The 14180-nt window shown below is 55.4% G+C and overlaps 6 protein-coding genes across 6 annotated transcripts; 2 read left to right on the forward strand and 4 right to left on the reverse strand.

The window, feature by feature from the left end:
- The first annotated feature begins 108 nt into the window (after positions 1-108).
- Positions 109-1397, forward strand: P153DRAFT_369555 (electron transfer flavo protein, beta subunit). The gene is made up of 2 exons (XM_033668806.1): positions 109-300; positions 433-1397. The coding sequence occupies exons 1-2, from the start codon at positions 250-252 to the stop codon at positions 1147-1149; spliced, it is 768 nt and encodes a 255-aa protein (XP_033520605.1). The 5' UTR covers positions 109-249; the 3' UTR covers positions 1150-1397.
- On the reverse strand, positions 1174-3320 carry P153DRAFT_399667 (uncharacterized protein). Its single transcript, XM_033671750.1, has 2 exons — positions 3220-3320; positions 1174-3172 (listed from the first exon to the last, which is right to left on the reverse strand). The coding sequence occupies exons 1-2, from the start codon at positions 3260-3262 to the stop codon at positions 1251-1253; spliced, it is 1965 nt and encodes a 654-aa protein (XP_033520606.1). The 5' UTR covers positions 3263-3320; the 3' UTR covers positions 1174-1250.
- A 477-nt stretch (positions 3321-3797) lies between these two features.
- On the reverse strand, positions 3798-6257 carry P153DRAFT_369558 (riboflavin synthase domain-like protein). Its single transcript, XM_033668807.1, has 5 exons — positions 6071-6257; positions 5844-6019; positions 5698-5796; positions 4279-5521; positions 3798-4170 (listed from the first exon to the last, which is right to left on the reverse strand). The coding sequence occupies exons 1-5, from the start codon at positions 6221-6223 to the stop codon at positions 3934-3936; spliced, it is 1908 nt and encodes a 635-aa protein (XP_033520607.1). The 5' UTR covers positions 6224-6257; the 3' UTR covers positions 3798-3933.
- A 626-nt stretch (positions 6258-6883) lies between these two features.
- P153DRAFT_298599 (RNA-binding domain-containing protein) lies at positions 6884-8162 on the forward strand (the record flags this gene model as incomplete). Its single annotated transcript, XM_033664222.1, has 4 exons — positions 6884-7098; positions 7152-7443; positions 7499-7747; positions 7800-8162. 4 exons carry the CDS (start codon positions 6884-6886, stop codon positions 8160-8162), a joined length of 1119 nt encoding a protein of 372 aa, XP_033520608.1.
- Positions 8163-8439: 277 nt separating this feature from the next.
- Positions 8440-10319, reverse strand: P153DRAFT_88100 (uncharacterized protein). The gene is made up of 8 exons (XM_033673461.1): positions 10086-10319; positions 9971-10037; positions 9813-9917; positions 9723-9763; positions 9536-9671; positions 9296-9479; positions 9105-9234; positions 8440-9044 (listed from the first exon to the last, which is right to left on the reverse strand). Exons 1-8 carry the CDS (start codon positions 10187-10189, stop codon positions 8717-8719), a joined length of 1095 nt encoding a protein of 364 aa, XP_033520609.1. The 5' UTR covers positions 10190-10319; the 3' UTR covers positions 8440-8716.
- Positions 10320-10875: 556 nt separating this feature from the next.
- Positions 10876-13427, reverse strand: P153DRAFT_323414 (catalase/peroxidase-like protein HPI; the record flags this gene model as incomplete). Its single annotated transcript, XM_033665208.1, has 3 exons — positions 10876-12585; positions 12638-13113; positions 13168-13427. The coding sequence occupies 3 exons, from the start codon at positions 13425-13427 to the stop codon at positions 11039-11041; spliced, it is 2283 nt and encodes a 760-aa protein (XP_033520610.1). The 3' UTR covers positions 10876-11038.
- Positions 13428-14180: the final 753 nt, after the last annotated feature.

Here is a 14180-nt window from a genome sequence, read left to right on the forward strand (position 1 = left end):
AACGACACAGTTCGCGCCAAGAATCCACACCAACTAGCGCAGTGACGTGAGCGAAACAAGCCGGCCTCGGCTAACTAACTAAATCATCATAACCTCGCCCGCGCAAACGGTCGAGCGCCGATACTATCCCTCTTCCCCGCCCTCTCGCCGTCGCATTCTGCCTAACAACCACGCACTCGCCTTGAACCTCGAACTCGTTCCACGCAGGATCAGAATTAGGACTGTGGGAGGAAATCACAGCACGCGAAGATGTCGGGATTAAGGATCTTGGTCCCTATCAAGCGGGTCATTGACTATGCGGTATGTAGTATTACTTCTTTGACGGGACGCATGCCTGGAATTTCGCTCTTGGAAAGCAAGGAAGACATCGCAGTCGCCCTCCTTCCAGCCCACCAGAACCCCCAAACCCTCCCACCCACTAACACCACCCAGGTAAAACCGCGCGTAAACCGCGCCCAAACAGCCGTAGAAACCGCCTCCGTAAAACACTCCATGAACCCCTTCGACGAGCTCTCCATCGAAGAAGCCGTCCGGCTACGCGAGCGAAAAACCACCCCCGTCGACGAGATCCTCGCCTTCTCCGCCGGCCCCCCAAAAGCGCAGGACATCCTCCGCACCGCAATGGCCATGGGCGCCGACCGCGCCATCCACGTCGTGGTCGAAGAAACCGCCGCGCTGGAACCCCTCGGCGTAGCGAAATTGCTCAAGAAAGTTGTCGAGGAACAGAATGCGAATCTTGTGATCTTGGGGAAACAGGCGATTGATGATGATGCGGGGCAGACGGGCCAGATGCTCGCGGGGCTGCTGGACTGGGCGCAGGCGACGCAGGCGTCGAGGGTTAGTGTCAATGATGGGGCGGTGGAGGTGGTGCAGGAGGTGGATGGTGGGGTGCAGACTGTGAGGGCGAAACTGCCCATGGTGGTTACGACGGATTTGAGACTCAATGAGCCAAGGTATGCGAGTTTGCCGAATATCATGAAGGCCAAGAAGAAGAAGCTGGAGAAGAAGACGTTGGCGGATTATGGGCTGGATACGGAGCTGAGGCTTAAAACGGTCAAGGTTACGGAGCCGCCGGCGAGGAAGGGCGGTGTCAAGGTTGAGGATGTGGATGGCATGATTGGGAAGCTGAAGGAGTTGGGTGCGTTGTAGATGAGTATGCGATGCGTGGGTAGGAATAAAATAATCGCCACCGCTCAAAACGAGGAGTGTCACTGAATCGCTTGATTCCCACGACGGTCTAGGTACCAAGCTTATTTACCCTGCAACCTCTTCATCCTCTCCTCCGCCGCTCGCGCCCTCCTCTCCCTCTCAATCCTCGCCCTCGCCTCGGGCGTCAACCCCCTAGCCTCCTCCTCCCTCAGCTCCGCCCCCGTCTTAACAGGCAGCGCCCCCAGTGCCTTCCCCTTCCCAATACGCTGTTCCCTTTTACTCGTCTCTTGCGCCTCGCTTTCCTTCCTCAACCGCTCCGTCTCTGCCTTTCTGCGCTCAGACTCTGATTTGTCCTGTGCTGCCTTCTCCGATTTGTCTTGTGCATCGCGCTTCTCAGCTTCGGCTTTCGACAGGGCGGCGGGGATGCCGGCTGTCTCCCAGTCCCAGGCAGATTCGCCGAGCTCCGAGCGGGAGACGCGGAAGGCGTCGCGGGTTGCGCGGTCGCCGGCTAGAGTGAAGGGCGTTCGGGCGTCGTCGTTCATGAGTGTTGGGTCTGCGCCTGCTTTGGTTAGGAGGGCGGTGACGATAGGCGCGGAGTTGAGGGATGCGGCGAGATGGAGGGGCGTAGGCGTGTGGTGGTTGACAGGTAGAAAGGTGAACGTTGGGGGGATGTTGTTCGTCTTGAGGTAGTTGAGAAGACCCGGGACCTTCGATCTTCTTATCAGAGGAATGATCTGAGACGTGTGCAGTGTTATGGCCTCGTCTTCCTTGGATAGCTTCTGAGGCTTTGGTTTCGCAGGGGCAGGTGTTGCGGGAGAGCTGTCGGTCTGGGGAGCGTTCAGTGCAGCCAGTGCAGCTTCGTCGATGGTGCTCTGCTTGACTCTTGTGAGCTCGACGAAAGCGCGCATAAGCTCCTTCTGCGTCGCTCGCCGAGTGCTGAATGGAAACCCTCTGTTTCGTGGGTCATTGTTTCGAAGTACCTGCCCCTCGTAAGGCCCAAACAACGTCCGTCGATTTGTGCTCCCAGTCGCCCGAACGAACACTAGGTCTGCGGTGTCGATCATAGTCTTCCAGCTCGACAGCAGCTCACGCACTTCATTGACGAGTGCGGTCTCGTTGTATCGACGGATGGAGGAACCTGCCGAGTGCGCATTGCCCTTCGCGTTGTCGTTTGCTGATTGAGACCCACCCTGCTTTCGTCGAGTCGTGTATCTGTGGAAGCCCTTGTGCGCAATGACGGTTGCTGACCGCTCGTCTACTCCGGTGTGTTTCTTTCCCATCTTTGGGGCCAATGCAACAACCATGGCGGCGAAGTGGCCACCCCCGATCATGCAGAGGAAGTAGTGCGGGCCAATGTCTGTTCCAGGGAGAGGCACACCACCATCAGACTTGCCTTTTGGCGGCTGTGTTGGCGAGAGCTGCTTCTTTCGTATTGTTTCTAAGATGTGTGACTCTTCTTCCTGCTCTTCGTTCGTGAAGATTGCGCGATAGACTCCAAGTGACATGTTATCAGGAACCGCTGGCGATGAGAACCAGAACAACGGAGGCTTCCCTGCGCCATGGTGCTTCTTCCTCGACGCAAACTCGTCGAATTCTGGATTCGAAATCTTAGCCTGTTTCTTGAGGAGCGCGCTCGACGTAGACTCCTTTGGCTTGTTCCCGTCCTCCTCGTCTTCATCCTCGTCCGACTCGTCCGACTCGGAGCCTGAGATACTCTCGTCCAAGTCCCCGATGAGCTTCTCAAAGTCTGCCTCGCCGACTGGCTTCGCGCCCTTTATCCTCTGCTTCAGATTGTAGCCATGGAGATCGGACCGAATATGGGTGCGCTGTTCTGCGACTGAGGCGAAGTTCAGCCCGCAAAGGCTGCATGAAGTGGCCTTTACGGGGCTGCTGTCTTCTGTCTCTGCCTTTTCTGACGGTTCGTTTGCTGGTGAGTGTGCTGGAGGAGAGGTTTCTTGTACGGGTCGGTCAGGCTGGTTCTTGAGGCTGAGTGTGGCTAGCAGTTCCTCAGGCAGATCAAACACTATCTGAATTAGTCACGAGTGGCAGAATTTGGTGTGGGCTTGCTACCATAGAGAGGTCGCTGGAACAAATGCTCTCCCTTCTGGGCCATTTTGGCGTACTTCAAGGTGACTTTTGGCGTGGGGTCGAGGTTGTGAGTACTTTGTAGGCTGCAGCTGTGATTTGGTGGGGAGGCATAAAATCCGATGACGCGCATTCGTGCCATGAGTCATGCGTGCGCTAGGCCATCAGCACGCGCGGTCGCGTTCCCCGACTTCACTCCGCGACTTCCTTTCCAGATATTCTCATCCATGCTTTACATCTACTTGACAGTCTAACTACACAATGTAGAGCACTGTACAGCTGTGTTAATGTAGACGGCTGCTCGACTCAGCTTGCCCTTCTATCTCCGAACTTGGCGTGTCGACTCTTGAGGTAGCCGTGGTGACTTGATAGATATCTTGGAAAGACACAGTGCGGCCCAATGCATAGGTCCAGGGTTACCATGCGCAGCGGACACCCCCGTTCTGCCTCGATCCATTGGATTTCTGTCTTTTGCCATCATCTGTTCCATTCAACAGCGGTCTTTCATCCTTTTCTCAGCTCAAGAGAGGTTCGAATGAGGAGAAAGCTACGAGGATGTAAGGTCCTGGATGCGGTGAATCCAAACTCAACCATGGTGTCATGATTTGTCTATGTAAACCCTTACTAAATGCTGTTCCTAGTAAGCACTGCAAACCGCTTCTACCATCCCGTCTATCGTGCGACCTGTGAAATGTACCGTTACCACGTCTCCTGTCTATACCTCCCACTCTTCTCCAACGACGCTAGATATGCTTCCGCGCCCTCCCTCTCCATCTGCCCCTCACTCTGGAAAACTTCAATGAGCGCCTCACGCACCGCTTGGGGCATCTTGCCCGAGGCGCCGCAGATGTACACTATCCCACCGTGTTCCACGATCGCGGCATAGACGAGTGCGCGTTGCTGGCGAATGAGGTCTTGGACGTAGACTTTCTGTCGCTGGGGAGGAATTGATGTCAGTGTCAGAACCAATAACAATATCGGCAGACGTGATGGATGGGGAGGGGGGGGGGGGGTACAGGGAGAGTAAAACAAGGGGACAGATACCTGATCACGCGAAAATGCAGCGAAAACGTCCAACGGCACACCCACTTCTTTCAGAGCGGCCCATTCGTGTTTGAAGAAGTAATCTGCCTCTGCGTTTCTGCAGCCGAAAAAGAGTAGGTCATTTGCAGGGACTTTCTGCTCAGGAGAAGGGGAGACTGGTTCCTTACGCCACTGCATGCGCTGTTGGATGAGTGAGCGCATAGGGGCTACACCTGTCCCCGGGCCGATCATGACGACTGGCTTGTCGAGTTCCCTCCTGCTCACGCCCAGCCCTCCTTTCGACAGCGTGACGGTGAGTTTCTGCCCTGGCGTGAGCGAGGAGATGTACCGTGTACACACACCCTGTCTTATCTTCTTGATGACTGTTTTGTACTTTACAATCGCGATCAGTAGCTCGATCTTTGTGTTTCCTTCATTGCTCCCGTCGCTGTCTGCCTCGGGGTTCATCGCACTGGCAATGCTGAACTGCCGGCCTCGCAGCACGGGTATGATACTGCACACCCTTTGCCAGGGGATCTTCACACTCTCGAACTCTTGCAGCACTTCGAGGATACTACGCCGCGGGCGCGTTGTGTAGTCGTATAGCTCATCGATGTATTCCGGGTCCGTAAACTCTAACAGACGTGCACGGTGAAAGGGATCTGTTGTGTAGTGGGCGAGGTGGGCGAAGAAGGAGCGACGAGGGATGGAGAGTATGTCAAGGTGGTTTGTCAAGAGCTTTCGAAGTGTGATGGTAGTGTTTTGAGAGACGTTTGAGATTGGCAAGGTGGCAGTTAGGGAGGTGGAAGGTGAGGAGGGGACGAAACGGAGGGGCGTGTCGGCCTGGGACGTCCAGTCCATGATCGCAAGGAACTCGTCTACGTCGACAGGGAAGTTCTTTGGGTAGGTGGTGAGGACGTCGCCAGGGGCGTAGGGACGCGAGCCTGGAATATCGAGTTGCAGGTGGCGAACATCTTGCCAGTGAGTCGTGCGGGTTATCCTCTGGTTGCTTCTGATGGTTGCAGTGAGGCCACCCGGAATATCGAGAAGATCTTGGGGTGGAATATCAGAGGCATCTCCATTTGCAATGACCTTCGTATCGTTATCAAGTGGATTTGATGCCGTACTGTCTGCGAAGTCGAGTACCCATTTTGGGTCTAGTAAAACATCGTCCGGTATCGGATCTTGACCTTCTGGGAGTGGATACTCTTCGACGAGACGTTGGCGAAGAGCTGCAGACCATGAGAGGAAGGAGCCATCGATGCTTAAAGGAGTCAGATGAGATGTTGTCCTTTTGAGCAGGTCATAGCCTATGGAATCGAGATTTGACGGGTTTGAGAAGAGAAGGCTGTGAACAGAGTGGCGATGAGGGAATTGGACGAGGAGCTTCAACGAAAAAGGTTGAAGATGGAGCAACTAATATGAGAAAAACTAACATACCCCTCTGGATGCTGTTCGTCAGACTCGCCACGATCGCATACTGGTTGTGCTCCAAGCTGAATGAGACGATTGTAAAGTTTGCGGTGCGCCCAGTTGAACCTTTTCTATCAGAAGAAGATACACGATGCATTCCACCACGAACTCACTTGGGGTACGAAGTATCGCCAAGTCCAAAAGAGGCGAATCTCATCTGTTGCAGACATCCTGGCCGGAGTCGAGTGCTTCGAAGTGCCTTCCAAAACGCCTGACTGTTGGCTGGCAGCTCACCCTGGCCCGTGGTAGAGATTGAGATCAGAACGAGTTGGTGTTGCAGCAACTGCTTCTGCAAGACAGTCAACCACCTCTCTTAGTGCCATGGCCATTCAAGACATACAAGACCGATGGCGTTCAGCTCAGCAACTTGGGTATCGAATCGCAAGCGCTCAACGACCCTTCCCATCTCCTCGGCAACATCCTGGGCATTGCCTGTTTCGGAGCCATAGAGAACGAGCGCCCGGCGCGGTTGTTGTGTGCTTGGACTCGCCATGGCAGGCGCCTGTGCTCGTGCAGGTGAGTACAAACTGCAGCAAGGCTAGCCGAGAAGAATGGTGTCTGTGAGACGCCCCCAGCGTCGTTCCCAGTGGGTCTTCCGGCGTAAAGACCCGCTTGCCGCTTGACGTGTCCGCGTGCATCACGACTGCTGTGCGAGTGCTTCGCTAAAGGCGAGCATACACACGATGCGAGCACTGCACTCGAGTGTTGCACTGGAGCGCGCACGATGAGAATATGTCTGCTCTCGCGCGTTGGGTGCTGCACGGCCAGACGCCACTCCCCATCTCTCACGTCTCTCTCACCGCATAGGGCTGGTGCCTGCCAGATATGATCGCACTGACCGGGGCACTTTCCAAAAATCCGCCCACTACGCCCGTTGCGGCTAGCGCGGCCATTTTTGAAGGTGCCTCTACTCCCCGATCAACGCTCCTGAGCACTCACTCCCCATCAAGTCAACCCAGAGACGACCAACGCACCCATCAACCCACCCCCTCTCCAACTTCTCCGGGCTCGTAGCTACCCACTCCCACCCCCCTCGTCAACCAGTTCCACCTCCAGGCGGTTCATCTTCCACTCAACACCTGTTCACCGTCGACCTTCACCAGTCTACCCGGACCCAAGTTTCGTGTTCGTCAACCCCCAAACTTCAGCAAACATGTCCGCCCCCGTCGACAGTGTCACCGCCCAGATGGCCAACACCTCCCTTGACAACGCTCCTTCCACGGAGAACACCAGCGCGCAGCAGACCACGGCAGCCGATGACGAGGCCGTCCGTGCCAGCGCCGCTGAGGGCAGGCGACTTTATATTGGAAACCTCGCGTACGCGACCACCGAGGGGGAGTTGAAGGATTTCTTCAAGGACTACCTGGTGTGAGTGGGCCCTGGTGCTATGACGCATCCCTCGGTGCTAACACGTTGCACAGCGAGTCCACGACCATCCCCACCAACCCCCGCACCTCGCGCCCTGTTGGCTACGCCTTTGTTGCCCTGTCCACGCCCTCTGAGGCTGAGCGGGCCATCGCCGAGCTCAACGGCAAGGCCATCCTCGAGCGCAAGGTGTCCATCCAGCTTGCCCGCACTCCCGAGGCCCACACCGAGGGCACTGGCAGCGGTGCTGAGGGTGCCAACGGCTCTGAGAACCGCCGCCGTGGCTCCACCCGGGGCCGTGGTCGCGGTCGTGGCCGTGGCGGTCGCGGCGGCCGTGGTGGCCGTGCTGTAAGTAATGCTGCATAACGAGGTGTGCTGCGCCGGCTAATCATATTGGGTATAGGCTGAGGGCGCTGAGGGTGCCGAGCAGATCGAGCTCACCAACGAGTCCCCCGCGGACAGCACTCCCACAAATGTACCTGGCCAAACTGTCGGCTTGACCGAGACAACGAACGAAGCGCTTACATCCAAGAAGACATCCGCGCCCCGCGAGCGTGCTGAGCGCAAGCAGCGTGGTCCCCCTGAGGATGGCGTTCCGTCCAAGACCAAGGTCATGGTTGCGAACCTGCCCTACGACCTGAAGGAGGACAGGGTATGCCTGGCTAGATAAACCCCACTTTTGACACCGTACTGACCACACGCAGCTCCTTGAGATCTTCAAGGACTACTCGCCCACCCAGGCCAAGATTGCCCTCCGCCCTATCCCCCGCTTCATGGTCAAGAAGCTCCAGGCTCGCGGTGAGCCCCGCAAGGGCCGTGGCTTCGGTTTCGTCACACTCGGTTCCGAGGAGCTCCAGCAGAAGGCCTGCGAAGAGATGAACGGCAAGGAGATCGAGGGCCGCGAGATCGCTGTCAAGGTTGCGATCGACTCCCCCGGCAAGGAGGACGACCACACAGAGGCCCCTGCCGATGGCGAGGCCGCTGCCACTACTACCGATGCTGCTGCCCCCACCGAGTCCGCCGAGAAGCCAGCCGAGCCCGCTGCTGATGCCCCGACTGCCGCTTAGATAGCGGCCGCGGCTTAGACGCCTCCCCCACAGTGAGGCGCGTCGGACATCACACTGCCGTGAATTGCTTCAGGATGGCTGATGAGGAGTCGCAACTTGACTGTTACGTCTCCAACTACCAACGTTTGCTTTGCGCTGCGGAATTGTGTACCGACGGTTCTGGTCTACCGACATCTATCATGTTTTGCTAGACATCTAGTCTCCGGGTTTACTTTGTTCGTTCGAGTTAGCGGGCACGGAAAAGTGAATACGGAGTCTTTAAGGCCAGGGGCTATGGAGGACTTATCTATCACGGATTACGGAAAACTTGTCTTAGCTATATTGAGCTTTGAGAAATATGAATCATGGAATTTATGACATACACTGCACCAATCACAAGCTCGAGGGGGTGATTTGTGCATGCACAGCTGGTGACGACTTACATGGAAGCTAACATATCTTATCCGTCCGCGTAGGCACACTCGAAGAGTATTCTCTGCGTTGTTGACGAGATGAGGAGAAGTGAGCAGCACGGGTCAACATGTCTCAACACCAAGACTCCGGCAATCAAACATTCAACGTATCGTAGTATTCATAAAAGTCTCACCTTCCTTCTCAAAATCCAACTCCAGCCTCCACTCCTTCGCCCCACCCGCTTCATCCTCGCTCTCGCTGTCACTCTTACTCCCATCGCCGTAATAAGCGGTATACACAGTACTAGTTTCCTTCTCCATATCCTTCCCATCGTCTGTCCACTCCGGCAACGAGGCGACATACCCAGACCCCTTAACCGAGCAGCCAGCGAAGACTTGTCGGAAAAGGGGATTGAGACTCGGCAGCGAGGCGGCGAGAATGCCCATGTCGACTTCGATTTGCGACCACACGGGGACCCAGGCCCACGTCCTAGATAGCATAGCGTGTAAGTGGTGGGGTTGGATGAGAGTGGGAAGGAAGGGGATGTACCAGGTAGTATCTGCTTCTTGCCACGATACACCGGCGGATAGCGGGCTGCCTGACATGACGATCTCGCAGAGACGCATGGTGGATGCTATGACGGGGACTAGACCGATAGAGAATATGAGGGCGAGGGCGGCTGCAGAGTTTAGTTGGCTGCTGAGCGAAATATATTGTAGAATGCATTTGGGGGACCGTACTTCGTTGTCGATTGTTGAATGCAAGCAAGGGGAGTAGAGGTAGAGGAAAGAGTAGCAAGACAATGTCTGTTGCGATGTTGATAGCAGCCGAGGACCGCATGAACGCTGCGCCGCTGATACACGAGTTTGGTAAGGTTTCGATGTTCCAGGTGTAGGAGATGGGTGTGCATGCGAAGAATTGTGCCTGGTATTGTCATGAGTTGCTGGGTCTGTGGAGAAGATGAACGGCTGGTTAGGTACCAAGAACACAGCGAGGGTGAATGCGGTGATCAGACTGGCTGTCATCCATACTGCGCGAGATTGTACGGTCCAGGGGAGTCCTTGTTTCCCTGATCCGATGCGGTGGTAGAGTGCCAGGATGCTCATTTTTACTGTCCTGCAGGTGAGGTTAGTATGTCTTCCTTCAGTGAAGAAAGAGTGTGTATACCAATTCCCGACGAAATATAGAAGCATATTAATCCAGCTATACTACCAAAAGTCAGTAGGATGGCCAGAGGTTACATGCAAACGCATTCACCATCAACATCCTCTCCATTTGCTCAACATGTAATTCGTTGGCATGGCGCCCGCGCCCATTCTCGACTTGAAAAAGTATTGTCACTGTTTGTGCAGCGCCGAGGATCTTTGGTGTCATTAGTTCCACTGCATTACTCAGTATGAGCATGACTTACCTACGATGGCAACGGCGATGAATATGTCATCAAGCCCAAATCTCTTGACAATAAACCCACGGGTGAAAAGGCTACCTACGGTAAGTAATTGCAAAGGAGAAATGTGACCCTCGACATACCGAAGCGCAACAACAGCCAGGGCAACCGTGTACATTCCCAAACTCACACGGTTTATCAACGGTCCTCGGTCGTCTCCAGGCGCTGCATCGATGATATGTCCCATCTATTCTCGAAACCCCAAAGATCCCAACCCTGACGATAGAGCCCTTGCACTCTAATACTCTGGTCCACAGAGACGGACCGACGACGTGAAGTATGATAAAAATGACAAAAGGTAATAAGCGAAATCAGTTAATGGCGCGCAATGCTTCAATATAACACGACGCTCATGTCACGTAGCCCCGCCTCGGCATAATAAAGCGACCGCTGAAACCCGTCTTTTGGAATAATTCAAGACAAAAGGAGATACCGAGGCGACGCGCGGATGAGAGTCGACATCGGATTTCTGACGGAAACATGGTGCGGCGCATCTTGTTTTACGCGACTTTCCGAAACCCGACATCCTGGAATGGCAAACGGATGCCCAAGGCTTTCAGATTCGGTTTGCAGATGTACTGGAACGCATGTTCATCGACAGGGGTGGTTGCATTGCGCATCGGTCGCTCGTGTGTTCCCGTAAACACAGGTTCCGGAACAACGTCTGAGCGAGTGAGTTTGTGAGACAGGCACGGCAGTTTGGAGACAAAATTCCGACAGATTGAATGAGATCTGAGGGCTAGTGTCGTGTCCAAGTCTGGTCGCTGTCATCGATCTGTGCGATCAGTCGGGAGATGTCATAGCCGTGGTTTTGTAACTGCGGCAGTTGAGTATGTCAATCAGGCACACCACGTGGTAAAAGAGGCACATATAGTTTGAACAATTCGTTTCCGTTGCCTATCTGACTCAAGTGTCGAAACTTCGCTATCTAGGTATCATGGTTGACTCTATGTACGGGTTCATGACTATCACAATGTGTCAGTGAGTGAACCCAAAGAGTGCTTTGAAACAGTACAAAAGCAATACATGCACTCGCTCACAGACGAGGCCTGCTCGAAACACTCGACGATCCACTCACCGACTTGGCCTTGAGATCGTATCGGTCGTTGCTCATGACCTTGTCCCAAGCGGCCACGAAGTCCTTCACAAACTTGTCTGAGTTATCAGGCGTTGCGTAGAATTCCGCAATAGCGCGAAGCTCAGGGTGTGCGCCGTAGATGAGATCGTGGCGAGTAGCAGTCCACTTCTGGCTGCTCTTACGGTTGACGCTCTCGTATAGTTCTGGTGGGTTGCTGGAGTCAGCACCTGTCCAGGAGGTGTTGACGTCGAGAAGATTGACAAAGAAGTCGTTAGTAAGCTGGCCAGGACGCTTTGTGAGAATACCGTTGGATGAGCCATCCCAGTTGAGGCCCAATGCACGCGCGCCACCGACAAGGACAACCAGCTCAGGGGCGGTGAGGTTGAGGAGATGAGCCTTGTCAACATCCAACTGCTCGGTGCGAACACGCTCCGTACCCTTGCCGTAGTTGCGGATGGGATCAGAGACGGGCTCGAGGTGCTCGAATGACTGAGCATCGGTCTGCTCGTCAGTCGCGTCAGTGCGACCGGGTGTGAACGGAACGGAAACACCTGCAGCCTTCTCGAGTGCGGCAGCACCAGCCAGGACAATCAAATCCGCGAGAGAGATCTTCTTGCCAGAGCCGTTGAACTTCGATTGCACACCCTCGAGGGCCTTGAGGACCTCGGCAAGCTCCTTGGGGTTGTTGACCTCCCAGTCCTTCTGGGGAGCGAGGCGGATACGGGCACCGTTGGCACCACCACGCTTGTCACTTCCGCGGTAGGAGGCAGCGGATGCCCAGGCAGTGCGAATAAGCTTGGAAGGCTCGATACCAGCGTCGAGAACCTCCTTCTTCAGGGAGGAGATCTCAGACTCGCCAACAAGGTCGTGGTCGACTTCGGGGACAGGGTCTTCCCAGATGAGAACCTCCTTGGGGATCTCAGGGCCAACCCACCTGGTTCGTGGACCCATATCACGGTGGAGAAGCTTGAACCAGGCACGGATGAAAGCGTCGTTGAGCTCCTCAGGGTGGTCCACCCATCGGCGGGTGATCTTCTCGAAGCCGGGATCCATGCGCAATGCCAGATCGGTGGTCAACATCCTAGGCTTGTGCTTCTTGTTGGAGTCGTACGCATCGGGGACGATAGCGTCGGCGTCCTTTGCAACCCACTGGTTGGCGCCAGCAGGGCTCTTCTCCAGCTCCCACTCGAACTTGTAGAGGTACTCAAGGTACTTGTTGCTCCACTTGGTGGGGGTACCGGTCCAGATGACTTCCAGACCACTGGTGATTGTGTCTGGGCCCTTGCCACTGCCGTGCTTGTTCTTCCAGCCGAAGCCCTGGTCTGAGATGTCGGCGCCGTTGGGGTCTGGCCCTGTGTTCTCGGAGGGAGCAGCACCGTGCGTCTTTCCAATGGTATGGCCACCGACGATAAGGGCAGCAGTCTCCTCGTCGCTCATGGCCATGCGGCTGAAAGTCGTGCGGATGTCATGTGCGGCAGCAACAGGGTCAGGGACACCGTCGGGACCTAGGAGAGTCAGCTTCTGGTAGAGTTCAGTACCGCTCCAAGGAGCACCTACCCTCGGGGTTCACGTAGATGAGACCCATGTGTGCAGCAGCCAATGGCTTCTCGAGTTCGCGTGCTGTGTGGATGTCCTTGTGGTCCTTCTTGTGCTGGTCGCCATCGACAACGCCCTGTCCCTCGACGCCCTTGCTGCCGTCCTTGTAACGGACGTCGTTGCCCAGCCACTCGGTCTCGCCACCCCAGTAGACAGACTCGTCAGACTGGAAGGTATCGGCACGTCCACCGGAGAAGCCAAAGGTTGGGCAGCCCACGGACTCGAGGGCTACGTTGCCGGTGAGGAGCATGAGGTCGGCCCACGAGATCTTGTTGCCATACTTCTGCTTGATGGGCCAGAGGAGGCGACGGGCCTTGTCGAGGGACACGTTATCTGGCCAGGCGTTGAGAGGGGCAAAACGCTGCTGGCCATCACCACCGCCACCACGGCCGTCAGAGACACGGTAGGTTCCTGCCGAGTGCCATGCCATTCGGATACTGCAAGCAACGTCAGCACGTCATTCCTCACTGCATTGACGACTTGCTACTCACAAGAGACCGCCGTAGTGACCGAAGTCGGCGGGCCACCACTCCTGCGAGTCGGTCATCAGGGCATTGAGATCCTTCTTCAATGCATCGTAGTCGAGCTTCTTGAATTCCTCGGCGTAGTTGAATTCTGCGCCTAGAGGGTTCTGCCTTGGGTCATGTTGGCGCAGGATGTTGATCCTGAGCTCGTTTGGCCACCAGTCGATGTTCTTGGTGCCACCGCCTGCGACGTTGGCCGTCTTCATGGGACACTCGCCTTTGGACATGATTGCTGTAGTTGAGTGAGATGTGTGTAGGAGACGTTGAGAGAACAAGCTGCGATCACGACCGTCTGGAGCAGCGTTGATATAAGTAGTGGGGCAATCAATTCATAAGCACGGTTGTCTGGAATGCCACTGGCTCTTGCCCCTCCCGCCACCCCGCTCCGCATAATTTAGCTTGTTGGCGGCATCGATCACGTCTGCCCTGCACTCACTCCACTTGACACCCTGATGGCTGACAACACTCCAAGACGAATGGACTCACTTTTCGGGGGTTATGCGCCAATCGCAACTACATTCCATGTCTGGCTTTCGATTTCCTCGTGGATGGCAGTCTTCATCTCGCAGAGCTATGAACGGTATCCTCCGGCCGATCAAGCTACAGACAAATCAGAGCCAACGGATTGATGTTTCACGTCATCAGAGCTACCGAAGCCGAAGCCGATAGATACCAAAGGAAAATGGCAAAGACAGCTAGCTTTGGTTTATTTCTGCGCTTTACAAACGCTCATCATGCTTTGCAAGCTGTCGTGGCCAGACACCGATCTGCAGAGGCAGCAATTCGTGCCGCACGTGCTGAGCAGCCTCGCCTCGCCTGGCATCTAGAGCCTCCATATGTCGTCACCTGCCAACCCCACATTCGTCTCTTCCCCGCACTAACGACCGAAGGAACCGTGATGCTTCACTTGATCACGGCTCCTCGTTTATGTAGCGATTCAGCAGCGATCAAGCTCTAGAAGACGATTCAGAAGTGCTGAC

The sequence above is a fragment of the Dothidotthia symphoricarpi genome, assembly GCF_010015815.1.
Source record: "Dothidotthia symphoricarpi CBS 119687 unplaced genomic scaffold P153scaffold_18, whole genome shotgun sequence".
In the NCBI taxonomy this organism is placed as follows: Eukaryota; Fungi; Ascomycota; class Dothideomycetes; order Pleosporales; family Dothidotthiaceae; genus Dothidotthia; species Dothidotthia symphoricarpi.